Here is a 16,132-nt window from a genome sequence, read left to right as displayed (position 1 = left end):
TGCGAGCATGGGGGGATAGGGGCATTTTAAAGTTGTGTTTTTTTATTACTTTTTTTATTTTCACACTTTTACACTATATTTTAACAATTTTTTTTTTATATATACAACTTTTATTGCTAATCCCAAGAAATGTAAATATTCCTTGCGATAGCAATACAGCATGACAGGTCCTCCTTATGGAGAGATCTGGTGTCTATAATGGCGCTTTTCCACTGCATGGAACCGAACGGTTCGGTTCGCTTTTGTGCTTTTCCACTGCTGGTACCACATGGTATAGTGTAGGAACGGTTTGGTACGGTACGATACAGCGGCGCTTTTCCACTGCATGGAACCGAACGGTACGGTTCTCAAAAACAGTACCTACTCGATTGTGGTTCCAAGAGGTACCATAACCGGTACCATATCCCACAATCCTTTGCATGCAGTCACTACTAGCCACTGATTGGTCAGAGAATCCCACCCACCCCGTTGATATCCCACCCACTTAACTGTAGTGGAAAGGCAAACCATACCGTACCGAACCGTTCCAACACCGTACCATGCGGTACCAGCAGTGGAAAAGCAAACAGGGCCAAGCAGGGCCGAGCCGGTACTTGCAGTGGAAAAGTGCCATAAGACCCCAAATCTCTCCTCTACCTTTAACCACTTAAGCCCCGGAAGATTCCTTCCTGACCAGGGCCTATTTTGAGATTCGGCACTGCGTGACTTTAACGGACAATTGCGCGGTCGTGCGACGCTGTACCTAAATGAATTCGATATCCTTTTTTTTCCCCACAAACAGAGCTTTATTTTGGTGGTATTTGATCACCTGTGCGATTTTTTGATCATGCGCTATAAACAAAAAAAGAAGAGCGTAAATTTAGCAAAAATAATATTTTTCACATTTTTTTATATGAAGTTCCCCCCCAAAAAATGTAAAAATCAAAAATCTTTTACCATTTTAGCCCAATCTGTTTTATTCTACCTATGTTTGGTAAAATAAAAATCGCAAAAAGCGTATTTTGATTGGTTTGCGCAAAAGTTATTGCGTTTACTAAGGGAAAGATTTTTGTCATTTTTGTTGTTTATTTTTTAACGAGTAATGGCGGCGATCTGCGATTTTTTTTTTTTGCGGGACTGCGACATTGCGGCGGACAGATCGGACCCTTGACTGACATTTTTCCCTAGAGCCTCACAGGCTAGTGACGTAGTCCTACTTCGCTTTGCCTGTGAGGGGCTAACCGCCGCAGTAAATAGTCGTGCGGAGGTCGGCAAGCGGTTAAAAGCAAAAGATCAAAAAAAAAAAAAAAAGTTTTTGATCCTTTGCTTCGACTACGTCATTCCGGTCCTTCAAGGCCATAGAGATGAGCGGAGGCCATCTTGCCTTCACTCATCTTTACTGCAATCCACAGGCGGCACCGAATGGATCCTGGGCTTCACCAATTGGTAAGGTAAGCCGGGGAACCACCAAGAAGCACCGGGAAGCAGCAGGAGGGCACCCCTCCCACTGCTTCTAAAAGTAACCCTGTGGCAAATTCAACCCTCAGACCACTTTTTTGTTGTAAAGACACCATTTGTCTATGCCCCGGTCACAAGTGTTTTTTAGAGCAGGGAAGAGTTAAAATCCTTATTAGTTTTTCTGGCCGTCTCAATCCTGTTAGGGTGATTATTTTCACTTCTGTCTATTGATAAGCGACAGGAAAATTTTTCAAAAGTGAGGGGAATTCCCATCTTAGATCGTTGTCACAAGACTATTTCTCCCCATCAGGACAATGGGAGAGATTTACTAAAACAGAAGCTGATTGGTTACCATGCACAACTGCTCCAGATTCAAAGTTAAGCTCTGCATGAATGTAAATAAATAAATAAAAAGTCCTTATAAAATCCACATATAAGCTGGTTGGAATCCACGTGATATTGAAGATGACCCACACCAACACTCCTAGGAAAGACAGGGTGAAACAGAACCGCCACCAACAGAGGTATCAAAAATACCCTTACCGTATCCAAAGATCACACAGGCAGTATATAGCAGATAGCACAAATCAATAGGAGACTGATCTACACCCAAGACTGTTTCCACTACCTGTCTTCCTTCATGAGCCGCTATACCACTCTAAGTTATTCTCTCAGAAAAGACAAAAAGGGGCCTCTCATAATGTAATATGTCAAAAGACTATTTATTATTAAGAAGCAGAGAGAAACTCACATTCTTGCAGAGTGGCAGCAGCATTTAGAGATGGTCATTCACCATGGTTTGTTTCCAACCGGAAAGATGGCCGCCGTCTTCCTCAACTGCGAATGCGTCCGACATCCACCAATGAGGGTCCTCATTGGTGGATGAAGAATTACAACTCCACAGAGGGGTGGGTGCTGTGTCCCTTTTTCTCTTTCCCTCATTGACGGACACAGCTCCTGATCTTAACTATTGGGACGTCCCAAAACAGGTGCTGCATCAGAAAAATGAATAGTGAATATATAAAAAAAAAAATGATGTGTATAATGACAATATGTGTAAATAATAAGCAAACTCAATGACCTTAAATCATAAGTGCTTCCCAATATAACACAAAAAATAAATGTCAATAAATCAATATTTGCATACACTCAAAATCACGAAATTAAATGTCCATAAATAGGTGCATTCCAATCCTCAAAGTAATGGCCACCACAGAAGTGATTAATATATGGTATTGTGCTTCACTCCACCGCCACCAGAGATCAAAGCCTCTCACCTTAAGATTTGACCCAGAACACTGAGTCAAAAAAACGCTTTTTTACCCCTCTGGGGTCACAGGCAGATGTCACCAAATGGTAAGGAGGTCTCAGACGGATGCACAGGGACAATGTAACCGCGATGGTGCCGCTTTCACACAGGGCACATAGAGATCACCACATAAGTAAAGAAGCAAAAATAAATCTAATGCTCTCCGTGCGGATAAGCTGGTAACAGCCGTTTATTAAAATCAATATACTCACAAACAGCCACTTGGAGTCATGCTTGTAACAATGAGATCGCACAGCTGAGAAGATACACCAAGCAGCAGGGAAGGCTCCGCCCTGCTTTTTTTTCCTTCTATTTATTGCACATTTTTAACCCACAACAGGGTGACACCATGCCAGCCAGCCACCCACCCACCACAGTGTTCCTGCAAGCCAGCCAGCCACCAGTGTTCCTGCAAGCCAGCCACCCACCAGTGTTCCTGCAAGCCAGCCAGCCACCCACCCACCACAGGGTGACACCAAGCCAGCCAGCCACCCACCGCAGGGTGACACCAAGCCAGCCACCCACCCACCGCAGGGTGACACCAAGCCAGCCACCCACCACAGGGTGACACCAAGCCAGCCACCCACCACAGGGTGACACCAAGCCAGCCACCCACCACAGGGTGACACCAAGCCAGCCACCCACCACAGGGTGACACCAAGCCAGCCACCCACCACAGGGTGACACCAAGCCAGCCACCCACCACAGGGTGACACCAAGCCAGCCACCCACCACAGGGTGACACTAAGCCAGCCACCCACCACAGGGTGACACCAAGCCAGTCCTACCAGTGTTCCTGCAAGCCAGCCAGCCACAACAGGGTGACACCAAGCCAGCCAGCCACAACAGGGTGACACCAAGCCAGCCACCAGTGTTTCAGCAAGCCAGGCAGCCACCCACAACAGGGTGCCAGCAAGTCAACCACACTGCCAGGCATCAGCCACCGACCCACAACATGGATGCCAGCCAGCCACCCAAACTGCCAGGCGTCAAAAAGGGCAAACTGCCAGGTGTCAGCCACTGACACACAAGGGTGCCAGCAACTCAGCAAGCCACCCACACTGCCAGGCATCAGCCACTGACCCACAACAGGGTGACACCAGTCAGCCACCCCACAACAGGGTGCCAGCAAGCCAGCTACCCACACTGCCAGGCATCAGCCACCGACACACAACAGTGCCAGCCACCCAAACTGACAGGAGTCAGCCACCGACCCACAAGGGTGCCAGTAACTCAGCAAGACACCCACACTGCCAGGTGTCAGCAACCAACCCACAAAAGGGTGCCAGCAACTTCAGCAAGCCAGTTGTTTAATCTTTTTTGTCTCTTTCAAATTGAAATGGAGATGGATGAGGAGAGAAAAAGTTGGTCTGGGACTATTTCTCGTCTCAACCTTCTCCAGGAAAAGCAGCAGTGTGCAACACATGTACAAACACCATAAGCATGGGATGAGTAACTGCAAAAAAACGGAATTTTTGTAAAATCTTACCTGTAAAATTCCTTTCTCTGAGTCCTCCGACAGTCGCCGCCTCTTCATATTCGTCACATATGGGGTATTAGACTTTGCTCCGAAGGAGTAGCTAGGCAAAAGAATATGTTAACATTAAAGCTTTTAACATATCCCACCCTCAAGGGGTGGTCCCCTCAGTCAATACCCTCCTACTTCCTGCAACCATATCTCAGTTTCAGTGGAATAGCAGTAGAGTATACAACCAAACCCCAAAAGAGGGGCGGGGGCGGCGACTGTCGGAGGACTCAGAGAAAGGAATTTTACAGGTAAGATTTTACAAAAATTCAGTTTTCTCTTACGTCCTCCGACAGTCGCCGCCTCTTCATATTCGTCACATATGGGGACGTCCCAAAGCAGTGCAAACATGAGGGGTGGGAAAAGCATCCGCGCCGAAAGGCAACGCAGTCTCCGCATCAAAGAAAGGAACCTTACCAAAGGAAGGAAACCAGCTGGGCTACAGGAAAAATAATTGCTCAACAGGAGCAACAACCATGGAAAAGACAAATAACCAGGGGATAAAAAACTTATCCCAACAGCCAGAGGTCCCCAACAAGGGACCCTAGGGAATTGCCGCACTAAGATCCTTGCGGCCAAAGGAAGCATCCGCCGATGCCTGAACATCTACTTTGTAGAATTTTGTGAAAGTGTGCACGGTCGACCAAGTCGCCGCCTTACACACCTGGGCTACAGAAGCCCCATGACGACAGGCCCAAGACGTACTCAGAGATCTAGTCGAGTGCGCCTTCACAGGCACAGGGGGAACCTTCCCCTGCAAGGCATAGGCCTGTTCAATGGTCTGCCTGATCCATTTGGCGATGGTAGAGGCCGACGCCGCCATGCCCTTCCGAGGACCCTCTGGAAGAACAAACAAGGAGTCCGTCTTTCGAAAAGACTCAGTCGATTTAAGGTAAACCCTTATCGCCCGAACAACATCCAAAGAATGTAATCTCACCTCCTTTGGATGTTTAGGCTTCGCGCACAGCGAAGGCAAGACAATATCCTCATTAAGATGGAATTCCGAAACTCGCTTCGGAAGAAAAGAAGGATTAGGTCGCAAGACCACCTTATCCAAATGAACAACCAGATACGGAGACTTGCAGGACAAAGCCGCCAGCTCCGACACTCTGCGAGCCGAAGTGATCGCAACCAAAAAGGCGACCTTTTTGGACAACATAGACAACGAGATCTCCCTGATCTGTTCAAAAGGAGCACGTTGTAACACAGACAGAACGAGATTCAAGTCCCACGGGGGCAGAGGATCCCTCCTAGGAGGAACCAGATGCCGCACCCCCTGAACAAAAGTGCCAACCAAGGAGTTGGAAGCCACGGGACGTTGAAACAGAACGGCCAGCGCAGACACCTCACCCTTTATCGTAGCCAGCGCCAAACGCTGATCGACACCCGTTTGAAGGAAGGACAGCACTCGGGAAACCGAGTACGTGCGGGGTGAAAACCCCCTGGACTCACACCAGGCAAAATAGGCTTTCCAAGTACGGTAATAAACCTTCCCCGAGGAAGACTTCCTCGCGTTGATCAAAGTATGAACGACCTCTGGGGAGAGACCCTTCTCCTTCAGGACCTCGGTCTCAACAGCCAGGCCGTCAAAGCCAGCGACTGTAAAGCAGGATGATATATCGGTCCTTGAGACAGGAGATCGTCTCGAAGAGGCAGACGCCACGGGGCGTCGACCGCCAGATTCACGAGGTCTGCGTACCAGGACCGGCGAGGCCAGTCCGGTGCCACAAGAATCACCGTGCTGCGTTCCGAGTGTAACCTGCGAAGGAACCTGGACAGCAACTGAATCGGTGGAAACGCGTACATCAGCTTGTACTGATGCCACGGGGCCACTAACGCGTCTGCCCGAGGGTCGCGCGTCCTTGCCACGAACCTTCTCACCTTGTTGTTGAAACGAGACGCGAACAGGTCCACATCTGGAAGACCCCACTTCGCGCACAACAACTGGAAGACAGCCGGGTGGAGAGACCATTCCCCCTGATCCAGGGTCTGGCGACTCAGATAGTCCGCCTGCCAGTTCTCCACCCCCGGAATGTGAACCGCCGTTATCGCCAGGACATGAGTCTCGGCCCAAGACAGAATGTCGGCCACTTCTCGAGCCGCTCGGGCACTCCTGGTGCCCCCTTGGTGGTTGATGTAGGCCACCGCCGTGGCATTGTCCGTCTGCACCCGAACCGGGCAGCCCTGCAGCCGGTCCGTCCAGCGATGAAGACAGAGATTTATCGCACGCAATTCCAGAATGTTGATCGGAAGGGAAGACTCCCCCTCCGACCAAGTTCCCTGGGCGGACAGAACACCCAGAACACCACCCCAGCCCGACAGGCTGGCATCCGTGGTGATCACCGTCCACGAGATAGGACGAAACGACTTGCCCCCGGACACCATCGGGGACTGGAGCCACCACAGAAGGTCTCTTCTGGTGTGATGACTCAACGAGATTTGAAGATCCAGAGATTGAGGTCGCCCGTCCCACATGGACAGGATCTCTGCTTGGAGACCCCGCATGTGAAACTGGGCGAAGGGAATCGCCTCGAAGGCAGAGACCATCAATCCCAGACATCTCATGCACGTCCGCAGAGACGAGTGTGGAACGTCCCTGAGGGACCTGACTTCCTCCTGAAGAGTTCTGAGTTTGTCTTCCGGCAGGAAGACCTTCACCTGCCCCGAGTCCAGAATCATTCCCAGGTAGGGAAGACGAACCGACGGACTCAGTGTCGACTTTGGAAAATTTATCGTCCAACCAAACTCCTGCAGAGTTTGCATCGTGACCGACAGGTCCTTCTCCAGACCCTGGCTGGTCGCAGACCGAACCAGAATGTCGTCCAGATACCCCAGGACAGAAATGCCCTGGGCCCTCAATGCCAGAACCGGTGCAAGCACCTTGGTGAAGACCCGCGGAGCCGAGGCGAGACCAAAGGGCAACGCCACGAACTGGTAGTGATCCTCCGCAATGGCAAATCGAAGGTACCTCTGGTGACCCTCGAAAATGGGGATGTGAAGATACGCATCCTTCAAATCGATGGAGGCCATGAATTCCCCCGGAACCAGGGCAGCCACCACCGACCGCAGGGATTCCATGCGGAACTTGCGAGAGAAACTCGATCTTGTAACCAGATCGAACGATCTCCTGAACCCATCTGTCCCGCACGCGGGCCAACCAGGGCTGAAGAAAACCGAGCAAGCGTCCCCCCCACCCCAAAACTGGGTGAGGGCGCCCCTTCAGGCCGCACTGTTATGGGCTGCGGATCCGGATTGACCGGACTTCTGTTTTGCAGACCAGGGCTTCTTCTGAGAGCCTTGACCTTTGAACGGCTTGCCCTTGTAGTGCGACCGAAAGGCACGAAAGGACCCCTGAGGGGGCCGAAAATTAGCATGCTTCTTCCCAGAAGCCCCCTTAGCCTTGGGGAAATGGGGCAAGAGAGTGCTCTTACCTCCGGTGATCCCCTTAATTAACACATCCAAGGACTCCCCAAAAAGGCGAGACCCATCATAAGGCAGATTGGCTAAGGTCTTACGTGAAGACTGGTCCACCGACCAACATTTCAACCAAACCAGGCGGCGAGACAACACCGCCACGCTGTGCACACGTGCAGCCAACGGGACTAGGTCCAAGTCCGCATCACACAGATACATGACACCCTGGTGGATTTGATCCACCATATCCAGGGTCGCCGGCGAGGCCGAATCGGCCACTAGGACGCGCCTAAGCATCTGCGTCCAACTTGCGACCGCCTGGGCCGCCATGAGAGAGGCAAACAGAGCCTTAAGCATAGAACCCGTAACAGAATAAGTATGACGGGCAAGAGACTCCAATCTCCTATCCGTGGCATCACGGAACACAGGGGAATCCTCTGCAGGAATCGCAGTGGATTTGTTTAAAACCGCAATTGCGTGATCCACTGGGGGTGGTACACACCACCTTTCATCAGTGGAAGGCGAGAAAGGATAACGCAGCTTGAACCTACTTGGTACAGCAAAAGGTTTGCGCAGATTGCGCCATTGTTCCTTAACAGCGCGCTGAAAATCATCATTGCAGGGAAAAACCTGCGGCGTCCTGCGTTTTCTCTGCGTCCCATAAGCCGCCAAGGCAGCGGGGGGACACACTTCATCCTGCAAACGCAGCGTTTGTTTTATGGAAGCAATCAATTCATCCATGATTGCAAGCTCTTCAGGCGAGCCAGGGGGAGAATCATCAACCCCTTCAACTTCAGCCTCCACCTCGGACCCCACTAGATCCAGGGAGGAGCGGGACCCCGATAAGGAGGCCCCCGCCATAACAGCCCCATCACCTTCACCCTCAGAATCAGAGGAAAGAGAAACTCTGGGTCTTTTAGTAGATTGAGCAGCCACCAGCATCTGCACCTGAGCAGCAAGGTCAGCCACAATAGTGGCTAAATCCCCCCCTGGGGGGGAAACAGCGGTCCCCTGGCTTTCCACCAAGGCGGTAGGAAATTTGCCCTCCTGAGAATCCATTGCCCCTATTACAAATGCCGGATAAGAAAGGGTTAACTGCCCCTTTAACAAGCGCGGCGAGCGCAGCCCACCGCACCACACACAAGCACAATGAGACCACCACAGGGACAATAAAACTGACACAGGCAATGGATAGGAAGGATATAACCTGAGGAGACCCTCGCCGCTGCTGCTGCCTCGATCTGTGTTCCTGGAGAAGAGGAAGTGATGCTGCCAGGGCGCTCTATGCAAGCCTATGGGAGGCTACAAGAAAATGGCCGCCATGCATGTAGAAAATGCGGCCGGAGCGAGTGTAGGCAAAATGGCGCCGTTTGGCGCCGAAACCGCCGCTCCACAGTACAGTAATGCACACATGTCATTATAAAAAAACATGTCAGATCGCCGCAGCGATCGCTGTATAGTGCCCAAACATGCCCAAAAACATGCCCCACAGCACACAGCTTCTCACACTGACAAGGCTGACACACACAGTGTCACACAGCTCCCCCCCCCCCCCCCTGCAGCCCACAGCATGCAGCCGAGTGATAGGGAGACAAACAGTGTGAACAGAGGCAGGTTACACAGTCCCAGACTGACACCCCCCCAGACAGACAGGTCCCCACATAGATACACTTACCTCACAATGGCGTGGGGGACCCGCACAGGCGAACAAGCCGCTGCACATGAGGCAGGGAGAGTCGCATACAAGACGCACAGAATGGGGGTTAAGAAACCGCACAGCGTCCAGTGAGGTAGCCACCTCACCAATCATCCCTGCACCGAACAGGGATGGGTCGTTCACTGTGCCAGGAGCGTTACCTGGCTGAACGCTCGATGGCAGGCTGGGAAGCCACTGACCCACGACCTGCGACCAGGGGGATCAGCCCGAGACCCAGCCCGCATGATCCTCTTCATCCGAAGAACTAACGCTGACAAAAAGAACAGCTAAGTAAAGGTAGAGAGAAAACTCAAACAAAAAATCAAAAAAGAAGAAAGAGTCTGGGGCACAAAGCCCCAGCACAGAGAGAGCCAGCCACTCCTGACAAGCTAGACATTGAAACTGAGATATGGTTGCAGGAAGTAGGAGGGTATTGACTGAGGGGACCACCCCTTGAGGGTGGGATATGTTAAAAGCTTTAATGTTAACATATTCTGTTGCCTAGCTACTCCTTCGGAGCAAAGTCTAATACCCCATATATGACGAATATGAAGAGGCGGCGACTGTCGGAGGACGTAAGAGAAACAAAAATACGTCAAATCTTTGGGCCCATCTAAGAGTTATTATTGGCAGTAATGGCTAGGAATATCCAGTTACCTTGTTTGAATAGAAGCATAAAACGCAAGGTGTGTTAACTGTGAAAATGCTAGTTGTAGAGTTCATGTTGAATAATTTACATTATTTGGGAAGGATCTGGCCTAGTGTTCTGCCTGGAAATAAAAAGCAAAATCCTCACAAAATTACATCTGATAAGTTGATCATCTCTTTAACCACTTTCCGCAAACTGATGTACCTGTACATTGGCTTGAAGTGGCTGTACCGGGTGCAGCTGCAGGCATCAACCCGGTACTGATTTTTTTTAGAGTCGGCGGTCGGCTTTCTGGTGATCACAACCGATTCGGCTCAGCAGCTGCTCGGCTGTTATCCCAGCGAGCAACGTACATCCTCCCCCCCCCCCCACTTCCCGCCGCTCTGCCCGGGTCTCCTGTCCCACCGGGAGAAATTAGCAATTAGGCGAACGTCCGCCAGCTGGTTAGAGTCCCGAAAAAAGCCGGATTCGCAATTTTAAACCGTAACATGTTAGGCATCCATTTACTTGGCGTGACATCTTTCACAATATAAAATGGGCTAACTACTGTTTATTTTTTTAAAAATTCGGTGAAGTCTATTTTTTCCCAAAGAATTGCATTTGAAATACTGTGTGACAAAATATTTAAAATGACCACCCATTTTATTCTCCAGAGTCTTTGCTAAAATATATCTAATACATACATACACACACACACATAGATAGATATATCTAATCTATCTAATCTATCTCTCTATCTATCTCTCTATCTCTCTATCTCTCTATCTCTCTATCTCTCTATCTCTCTCTCTATCTATCTCTCTCTCTATCTATCTATCCATCTATCTATCCATCTATCTGTCTATCGGGTTTCCAAGTAATTTTCTAGCAAAAAAATATGGATTTTAACTTGTAAACAACATGGTGTCAGAAATAAGCTTGGTCTTTATGTGGTTTAATAAGTGAGGACATCTGAAAAAGCTTAGCTTTACCATCTTTTTTTGGCACTTTTTGTTCCTGTGCATACTATTTGGTAAATTGCATTCTACATGGTTCACCAGCAGGTGGTGCTGTTGTAAAATCTTCTGATCAAGTTAATAGGGTGTGATGAATCGAGTCAGTTGCATTGACAGGGTTGAAGAATGATGGATATATAAAAGACCGCGCTACCCTAATAATTTCCTGTGACAGTATAAATAAAAATATAAAAAGGTGCCTGTGCAATCTTATAACCAATGCTCATATAATAACTTAGTAAGATGGATAAACAATATATATATTACTGTGAGATACCGTGATTCCTCTTATGGTGCAACGTGCTGATGATAAATATACTGTATAATATACCACTCAGAAGATAAATAAATAAAAAAAAAAAAAAATAAAAAAATAAAAAATAAAAGTCCAATGCAAGCAAGTCCATAGAGTGAATACAAAATGGTAAGTGCAAAAAACGTGCTCAAACACTGCCGGTGTGGGGATAAAAGTGCTGCGTGCCGGTGATCCTTGGGTTCTCACTCTGTGCCCAGGGGTAAGGTAGCACACTTACCGGAAGGTGTGGATTCCAATGGCATACGCCAAGAGGAATCAAAATCGCTTTGTCTGTCTATACAGGAGCAGCAGACAAAGCGATTTTGATTCCTCTTGGCGTATGCCATTGGAATCCACACCTTCCGGTAAGTGTGCTACCTTACCCCTGGGCACAGAGTGAGAACCCAAGGATCACCGGCACGCAGCACTTTTATCCCCACACCGGCAGTGTTTGAGCACATTTTTTGCACTTACCATTTTGTATTCACTCTATGGACTTGCTTGCATTGGACTTTTATTTTTTATTTTTTTTTATTTATTTATTTTTTTTTTATTTATTTATCTTCTGAGTGGTATATTATACAGTATATTTATCATCAGCACGTTGCACCATAAGAGGAATCACGGTATCTCACAGTAATATATATATTGTTTATCCATCTTACTAAGTTATTATATGAGCATTGGTTATAAGATTGCACAGGCACCTTTTATATTTTTATTTATACTGTCACAGGAAATTATTAGGGTAGCGCGGTCTTTTATATATCCATCATTTACCTATAAGATCACTACCTCGGTAGTGTTCTTGAATACTTGCTGCTTCCCAAAATACCATAACTAAATACCTAGGCGCGAGTACACCATCGTTTTTCAGGGTTGAAGAATAAAGATTTCTACACCTACTGTATTTGTATGTTCTAGGCAAGAAGCCTTTGCCAGACAATAGTAAGCAAAAAAAAAAAAAAAGGGAAGCAGACACTCTGCAGCGCCGCAGTTTACACATGTCTATGTAATGGAGGTAAAGAGTAGCTTCACTTTAAGAGCCCTTGAGTCCCCCAGGCCTTTTTCTCCCTAAAACACCCCTCGAGTTCCAGAAGTTTTTTTCGTCCAACTCTAGACCCAGTGGGGTGACTCGCATCCGCGGAGGCCAAATCATCCTCAGAACTTGAGGCGGCAGAGGATGCAGGTGAAGGCAGACTACACTTTTTGTTCGTTCTATTTTGAAGGGCCATATCTACTTTTAACACCAGTGACTTCAGGACTGCCGTCATAGCAGACAAGGCAGACTGGGACCCGGCGGGCCCTGCAGCTTCTGAGAGGGGGTCAGGTGGTGACGTGCTCCAGGGACTCCATGGTTAACCTGGGGACCACCAGCAAAAAGTGTAAAAATTGCTGTTAAAAATTCCCCCACTGCTGCACCAGTGGCATCACAAGTGCCAGCACACCAAATATCTATAGCAGAAAGAGGGAGCCGTTTAACACTCACAGGGACTCACCACACCCTACTCAGATGCAGAGCCATAGAGCCAGGCTGCACGTCATGTGGCGATCAAAGAGAAAGAGGAAGTACAGAAACTGCAACTCTAGAGGCCCACTGCAGATTCTCTGCTCCATAGGCTTCAAAAACATGGCCGCCGTGAGATAGCAATAGGAAACTACAAGAAAATGGCTGTCGGGCTACACAAATATGGCCGCCGATTACACATGCAGTCATCCACTGCAAAATGGTGGCATACATGCGGCTCCAGGGATCCCCAGGTATACTTGGACAGTAAGGGGGGAACCTCGCTAGGGACCCCCTCTCAGGACCATACCCCCAAAAAAATGTGATTTACACAGCCGAGGGCGCCCCCAGCACCCGCTCGACACCCCCAAACAAAAAACAGGCGTGGCCCTTTGGAGGGGGTAGAGGGGGTATATGGGGGGTGGTCCGCAGAGGGACCTTGATAGTGAGTGGATGCGACATGAGGGAAGAAAGGACATTCGGGGGTCCGACCAACCCAGGGAGCAGGAGATGCTCACTTCCACCCTGAAAAACCACCAGAAGGGAGGGGGGACACTACCACTACTTTTTCAAGTGTAGAGTCAATGCAGCTGCTATACTTGCCTCTCCCTTCCCCTCCCCACTTCCTTCCCAATCACAGAAGCCTTTGTATTATATGAAATCATTCAAAAAATACAAAAGGCTTCTGCTAATGATCAGCAGAGTGGAGGGCTCAGCATAGCTGCTCTGTGTGCTTCTCTACTCCCACAGCCCCAAGTATATCCTCCGGGAGTGCAATAAATTCGTCAGACATAAATGATAGAGACAAGTCCAGGAAGTGGCATGCACCTGACTGGACTTTAACATCTTGTATGCCTGCACTTTTTATAAATTAGCTGAATTCCTGCGATTTAGCTTTAAGCCTCATGCACACAGGACGCTTATTTAACTCTCCTAGAAGCCAGCAGCGATTTTGCAGAAAAAATGCAGACGCTTGTAAGTGTTGAAATAATTTATTCTGACCATTAAAATTAATTAAAGCTCAAGCGCTAAATGCGCCCAGGGTATAGGTGCATTTAGCAGCGTCAAGTGTTTTATCTGCCCAAACTCTGCTGATCCTGGACTTACTGGCAGTGGTTTTTGGTTTTCCCTACCTCTAAAGTCTCCTGCAATTAAACACTGCTAAAAGCTTATAGGCTATAGCACACATAGGCTAACATGCAGGGGGAAATTAGCGGCAGGAAACAAAATGCTTGACGCCTCTAGGAGTAGCTGTAAACACGTCCAATGTGCATGAGGCCTTAATGGTTCATCAGCCAATCGCTAGGCCCAAAAGCTGTGAAATTATGGAGAGGTTGACTCCACCTCCCCCTATAGCCTCAGACACATGACGCAGTGAATTCTAGTTGGCTGCTGGAATACTGTGGTGTTGGGGGGTTAGTATATACAGTGTGTTACAGTGTAGAAGTGCAGGAAAGAAAAACAGCAAATAATTACCAGGTTAAAAAAAAAAAAAAATAGATACAAATTCCGTTAAATTATTACAGTAATATAAAACATAGTCTCTCTCTGCACTGGTGTGGTGTATGGGAGAAAGCTATAGCTAGGGAAAAGCAACAGAGCTCAGCAGAAGTGAACGCACAATGTGAAATCCTCAGTGGGAAATTCCCATTAGGTCTCCTAATCCGCCCATTAGCTATGAAAGCTGGAGAGGTTTTGAGAGGAAGTGTTTGTACTCCATTGCATAAACGTACAGTTTCCAAAGAGTCCTATAAAAATTAGAATACATTTCATACATAACAGGTTTTGAATATGTACTTACTGTGTCCCAAATCTGAAGCTTTATCTGCTTGCCGTCAATTGTAATCATTCGTGCCCCAAATTCAACCCCTGGCAAAGACAAATCAGACAAAAAAAATTGATTATATTTTTATATATTTTAGTCTTTGCAGTGGATTTTTAGGGACATCTTTGGTTTGGTGCCTCTGACCTCTCCATAACCATCAGCCTCCCAATCTGCAATAAGCCATCCTGCCACCCTACACGCTTTTAGCAGAATATATCTATTGACAGCAGTTGTATTTTCCAAATGCCACAATACCAGGTTTACACATTCAGTTGACATTGTAGAAGAAACACTAACAAAATATTGTTCAAGAGAGAACAAAGTGAGCTTTGTCACTGGTATTCTGATTTGTTCGATACAAGGTCAATACAAAGCAAACTAAATGGGTCATACCTTTAGTAACCACAGAGATGAATTACAATTGGCCAGCCACCAAAGGTAATCTGGATCAGGGGTAGGTAAATTTTGCGAGGGGGAAAATCTTAATCTACCTAAACAAAAGATCAAAGATCAACAGGGTTGGGTGCCCTTTTTTCTAAAGAAAAAAAACTAGCAAGGCCTAACTAAATCAAAAGGAAAAGTGTAACAAATGTCACTGTAAAAACATACAAAAACTTACACTACCTTAAAAGTGGACAGTGTCAGTCAGTAGAGCAGTGGACAGTGTTGGTAGGGCAGTAGATGGCATCAGTTGTTTACCTTTTTTTTTTTTTGGAACCCAGTTGGGGGGCTTTGGTGAAATATCCAGGGTCTAAACAGATCCCTGATGTCTAACATTCGATACAGAGATAGGGACTGGGGACAGAGATTCTCCAGTCCCTTTCTTTGCAGCCTCAGCTGCACTGGACAGTGAATGAATGAATGGGAAGTGCTCTGTGCTGAGCAGCTTCCTGTTCATTCTCAAAATTGAATGGCGTCCCATGAGGTCTGTTCACAGAGAGCAGCGTGGCTCATGTATATGCAGGGGTTAAGCCACAGGGAGTCAAAGTCAGCTTCCCACAGTAAACATGGCTGCAATGGGACCAAAAGACTGGCAAAGAACAGGTCGGGGAGAGGACAGTGCTGGATCCCTGGATGGGCAATTGTCTTTATTAAATGTCACCATCAGTAGTTACAGTATTTTTATCCACCAGCTTTTACATTTTTTTCCCTCAGGGTGGAGATCCTCTTTACTTACCTCCTGAACGGTCATTGTAATTAAGCGGGTGGTCAGGGGTGCTGTCATTTAACATCACAGATAAACAGCCAGAGTAGCTCTGTACCTTGTGATCACTGAGCTGGCCAAATCACAGCAATTACAAATGTAAACCTTGGCACAACGCAAAGGAAGTAGAGAAAGGAGGATCAGCACATCAGTACAGTTGTGCTCATAAGTTCACATACCCTGGCAGAATTTATGATTTCTTGGCCATTTTTCAGAGAATATGAACACAAAAACTTTCTTTCACTCATGATTAGTGTTTGGCTGAAGCCATTTGTT

At 47.7% G+C, this 16,132-nt stretch overlaps 1 protein-coding gene across 1 annotated transcript in view; it reads right to left on the bottom strand.

Annotated features, from left to right (window-relative positions):
- Positions 1-16,132, bottom strand: part of RAB2A (RAB2A, member RAS oncogene family) — a 166,120-nt gene that overhangs the window by 102,072 nt on the left and 47,916 nt on the right. The window contains exon 3 of the mRNA XM_082258847.1: positions 14,629-14,696. Within this exon, the coding sequence (XP_082114973.1) occupies positions 14,629-14,696 (68 nt within the window). The remainder of the gene's footprint in view (positions 1-14,628; positions 14,697-16,132) is intronic.

Source organism: Pelophylax lessonae, assembly GCF_965119305.1.
Source record: "Pelophylax lessonae genome assembly, chromosome: 5".
Lineage (NCBI taxonomy): Eukaryota > Metazoa > Chordata > Amphibia > Anura > Ranidae > Pelophylax > Pelophylax lessonae.
Note: the sequence above shows the minus strand (reverse complement) of the source record. Positions and strands in the feature narration are given on the sequence as shown.